This window comes from Fukomys damarensis, unplaced genomic scaffold, assembly GCF_012274545.1.
Source record: "Fukomys damarensis isolate Sample0158 unplaced genomic scaffold, DMR_v1.0_HiC HiC_scaffold_34, whole genome shotgun sequence".
NCBI lineage: Eukaryota > Metazoa > Chordata > Mammalia > Rodentia > Bathyergidae > Fukomys > Fukomys damarensis.
Window position 1 is genome coordinate 21737157 of NW_022900946.1, and position 4906 is coordinate 21742062.

Consider the following 4906-nt stretch of genomic DNA (forward strand, 5'->3'; position numbering starts at 1 on the left):
GGCTAGGCAAAAGGCCACATGTGAAGACCGAGCGCCAGTCAAGTGGTTAATATGACTCCTTGGGGATCTAGACGAGGTCCCGCAGAGGCCGACGGTTCTGGGAAGAGTACGGAGAAGGCCATCTATTCTCGAGGCCACCGAAGGGCAGGCGTCAAATCCTCATCCTGGAGGCCCTTAGGCCGGTGCGGACCGCTCTCCGCCGACCAAGTCCGAGAACTGCGGCCACACTTCACCTGCATGAAGCTGCTAGCAGTGCGGCTCAATTCGCCAAGGCAGGACGGAAAACTACACGTTCCGGCAGGCGCTTGCGGGCGCTAGGGCGGGGCCTACGACGGAAGTTTCCATCGGAACCATTACGTAATTTCCGTTGCGCGATCGAACTCACGTTCTGTAGTCGTGATCCGAGCTCTAGTATGGCGACTTCCGGTTCTATGCGACGGAAGTGACGTGTGCCACACGCCGAACGGGCCGAGGCTGAGATGAGTCAGGTGTTGTGTATTTCGGTTGCCGGGTGAGCCACGAGAGGTCTAGGGGTTCGAGGGTGGGAGACCGCAGGCTGCAAAAAGCGGGTGGGAGAAAGTAGGCAGTAGGAACGCTCACTACTTTCTCTCTTTTAGGTCTACCCGGTTGCTGAGGCTTGTAGGCTGGGCTTTGAGAAGCCTACATCTACCTCCCAGTGACCCGGCTCGGGTCCAGCTTCCGGCCGAGCAGAAGGAACCCAACCGTCCCATTCAGTTTTCCTCCAGCAAAGCCAACCCGTGTCGATGGTCGGTGGAGCATTCCTTGGGAAAGGGGCATCAGCGGCCCTGGTGGAAAGTGCTGCCCCTCAGCTTCTCCATTGTGGCTCTAGTCATCTGGTGCTATCTCAGAGAGGAGAGCGAAGCGGACGGATGGTTGAGATTCGTGTTTGAAGAAGAACCGGAGTCCGGTGATCGTCCTGAGGAGCCTGAAACTCCGGCTGCGTACGAGGAGAGAACTTAACATGGGTGCGTGCTGGAGCTAGCAGGAAGGAAACAACCAGCTGCCCTTCGGAATTATTTGACTTTGCGTTTGACGGTTTTTGTCCTGGTTATGCGTGTGTCTTCGGCCCAAATTGACTCAGTTGGTGCTCTTGGCTCATGAAGGCAGAGCAGAATGTTTGCAGCTCGTAATCTGCTCCTTGCCTGACACCAGTGTCCAAAAGACTTTTGAGAGCTTTCTAAGTGACTTTGGTTGCACTGGATATTGTTGAATTTCTGATGTCTTTGTACAGCCTAATCATGTATCCAACGCAATTCTTATGACACTTTTGTTAATCCATTGTTAATTTGCAGATCATGTGCTTTCCAAGACAGAATAACTAGTAGAAGTGTTAAACTTTATAATGTACCATGTTGGGGATAAATAACAGTTGATGTTTTCGAGACAGAATAACTAGCAGAGTGTTAAATTTTATAGTGTACTATGTTGGGTATAAAAAACAATTGATGTAGTGCTGGGGATTTAGCTCAGTGGTGCTGCTGCCTGCCTCGAAAGTACAAGGTCCCTAGTTCGAGCCCTGGTACCAAAAAAACCCAAACAGTTAATGTTAGTGTTGCATACTAACTGAAAATACATTTTGGTAAGGTTGAAAGGGTTGATTTTTTTTTTTCATTTTGTTAAAAAGTATTATGGGCCGGGGATTTAGCTCAGTGGTTCCACCGCCTGCCTTGCAAGAGCAAGAACCCGAGTTCGATCCTCAAATTTTAGTAGGCCAGCAGCCTCAACTTCTCAAGTTTGTTTTTCTCCCTCTCCTTCCTCCCAAATGGGAATTTAAGAAGCCTAAATAAAAACTTCACACAATCAAATGATACCAGAAATACAGAACTTTTTCAGCTTTCTGCAAAGTCTTAGCAAGGCAACAATTTGCTAAGTAAAATTTACTGATAAGTATTTCTTTTCAGAGCACTACTTTGGAGCCAGGTGTGAGGTGTGGTGGTATACACCTGTAATCCCAGCTATACTGGAAGCAGAGGCAGGAGGGACAGCAAGTTTGAGACGAGTAGCCTATGCAACTTCAGTTTGACTGTCTTACAAAACAAAACAAAAACCAAAGTGGTTGTGGTTCCTGGGTTGAATCTCCAGCACCCCTCTCCCAAAGGCGCTATTTGGGGTTACCCTAAGTGATATCTTTTCTCGAGCATTAGTGAAAAAAAATCTTGCTTAATTCTGAATTAAATGTCAGATGTATGAAAGGAAACCTTTGTTAAGGCTCTAGGGGAAGTTCTTATTTTAATACGTTTGTGGTGCTGAAGGTAATGAGGGATTTCTCTGATGCAGATATTTGAAGAAAAGGTTTTTGGCTACTCACTGTCCTCTCACAAGAGTCTCTACACACAAAGTGCCCTAGTGGTCTGGCACTTTTGTAAGCTATGAGGCACCTGGGGCAGATACAGACATCAGTGATGTATACCTACGTTTAATGTATTTGTGCTTTATGGTTATTTTTCTCAACTCTTAGTTTTTTGTTTTTGACACAAGGTCTAGCTATGTAGTTCAAGCCGGCCTCAAGCTCATCACGCTCCTCCTGCCTCCCAAGCGCTGGGATCACAGGTGTGCACCGCCATACCTGACCTGAAATCTTAATTCCTTAAGTTAATCAGGATGCCTCTTTAGGTGGTGATGGATCACAGCAGTGTAACCAACACTTGGCCACACTGGGAAGGCTGAAATGGGGTCACCTATGAAGACCAAGAACCTCAGTCTGAGTGCGAGTCTTAGCCATATTACCCCACAGGAAGCAAAACCAGGCATGCTTTGCTTTTTTTGGTATGGGGATTGAACTTAGGACCTTGCACTTGGTAGACAGGCGCAATGAATGCCACTGAGCTAAATCCCTGGCTATGTTCATGTTTTAAAAGACATGAGACTGAGTTTTTGAAAGATTGACCTAACCTTAGCTCTGGTCACGTGGTCCAGTGGGATGAAAGAACTGAGATGTTTTCTTTTTGGTCTGGTGTGGCTGTGACCTGTTTGGTTGCAAACCATTTTGTTTGAAGAACAGTTATTAAAACCCAAACTTATTTTTTACTGTAGCACTTGGGGTGGAGTGGGGAGGTGGAGAGCATCAGAACTAGAGAGAACTGTGCTAATTGAAAGTAATCCCCCTTCCTTTCTTGTGCTGGGGATGAACCCAGAGGCTTGTGGATGCTAATAAGCATGCTACCACTGAACCTTCAGTACTAAAAGTAATTTTCTTATGACAAAAGCAACATGTCTGTTTTCTGGCAAAGTTAAGATGCTAAGAGGATTAGAAACACCAGTAATCTTACCACCCAGAGGTAACCACTATGAACACCATGTCATTTACCTTTCCAAATTGTTTTCATGTATATATACCATTTTTTAAAAACATGGGGGAATTTTTGTTTTTGTTTTGTTTTTTTGGTACTGAGATCGAACTTGGGACCTTGTGCTTGCAAGGCAGGTGGTAGAACATAGGGGAATTTTTAAAAATTTACTTTTGTGGTGCTGTATATTGAATTCAGGGCCTCATGCATGCAGACACACACATTGGGGATTGAACCAAGGTATTCTGTATCACTGAAGTGATGTCACACACACACCCGTCCCCCTTGAGACCTGGTCTGGCTAAATTCCCCTGATTGGGTTGTGTTCCTCTTCAGTAGCTGGAGTTATAATGAATTTTATTTTTATTTTATCCCATTCCCTCCCTCAAGCCCCCTCCCCTCCCTATGTACACAAGCTTTGTTTCCATTTTTTCCTTCATTTTTTTCTTGTCCTTCCTTTCTTCCTCCCTCCTCCTCTGTTTCCATTTTCCAACATCCATTATACATTGCAGTCCTTATTTCCACTTTTTCTCACACCAGAGAAATAATGAAGTATTTAAACGTGTGTCTAACTTATTTAATTTAAAGAGTATGGTCTCAAGGGCCATCCATTTAGCCATAAATGTCTGAAGCTCATCCTTTATGGCAGAGTAGTACTCCATTGTATTAAAAACATCTTTATCCACTTGTCAGTTGATTGGCATGTGGTGTGTTTCCAAGATTTAGTTATAATATGTAGTAGCTGGAACTACAGATGCATACCACCATGTTCCTGTGTCCTAGATTATTTTTTCACTCCCTGCACCTAGGCCCATCTTTTTGAGATATGCCTATTCCTCTGAAGAGCTTGAAGACTGGCCCTTCTGTGTTTCATTTTCCTGCTTGGTTACTTTGAAAATACCATGTTCTTGATTTTTTTGTCATTTTAGTTTCAATATTTAAATATAATGTTTGTAGAGGTGATAATTCATTGAGAAAACATGAACATACGTACTCGTCCTACCAACAAGTGGTAATTTTTTATTTCACTATATTATTTATTTAAAACACATGCTTGGACCAAATGACCTTTGAGCATAAATCACTGAATCTGATATTCTTCAGGTCGGTGTTCCTAGCAATGGAACAAATTATTTTCATGAAAGTCTTTTGCCTTCCAGCCATACTTCTTTCAGGACAGATCTCTGGCAGGCATTACAGGTTGCAGCTTAGGAAAACCTCAAAACAACTGCCAACCCTGTGGATGTTGTGTGGATTTTGCATCTAAAATATCTTATGCCACATGTTTACTACTTAATATGCTCTAGCCCTGGGTTCTCCCCTCTGCCACCCCTACCCCGCTGAGTTGGGCCCTTGGGCATCCCTGCCCACTCTGCGCCGTTCTATAAAGCAGCTCTGTTACAACGGAATTCATCCACTTAAAGCACAGAATTTCAAAATGTTAAAGGGGCCATCGCTATCATCTAGTTTTAGGCCTTTTAGTGCTGAAAGCGAAGTTGTCAGGGAGCAGTCCCACCCGCACCCATCCCAGAGTTGAGAAAGCGCACCAGCTGGCGGGTCCGCACCAGGTGCGCGCCGCGCGCTCTAGAGTCCCCGCG

General features: G+C 44.9%; 1 protein-coding gene across 1 annotated transcript; it reads left to right on the plus strand.

Moving 5' to 3' along the window:
• The first annotated feature begins 394 nt into the window (after positions 1 to 394).
• CUNH16orf91 (chromosome unknown C16orf91 homolog) lies at positions 395 to 1654 on the plus strand. Its single transcript, XM_010620517.3, has 2 exons — positions 395 to 511; positions 618 to 1654. The coding sequence occupies exons 1-2, from the start codon at positions 480 to 482 to the stop codon at positions 979 to 981; spliced, it is 396 nt and encodes a 131-aa protein (XP_010618819.1). The 5' UTR covers positions 395 to 479; the 3' UTR covers positions 982 to 1654.
• Positions 1655 to 4906: the final 3252 nt, after the last annotated feature.

What these genes read in the sequence shown, in the direction of transcription:
- CUNH16orf91 (XM_010620517.3), top strand. Translation starts at nt 480, where the DNA reads ATGAGTCAGGTGTTGTGTATTTCGGTTGCCGG. An exon ending in TTGTGTATTTCGGTTGCCGG is followed by an intron (nt 512 to 617) that starts GTGAGCCACGAG and finishes TCTCTCTTTTAG; the next exon opens with GTCTACCCGGTTGCTGAGGC.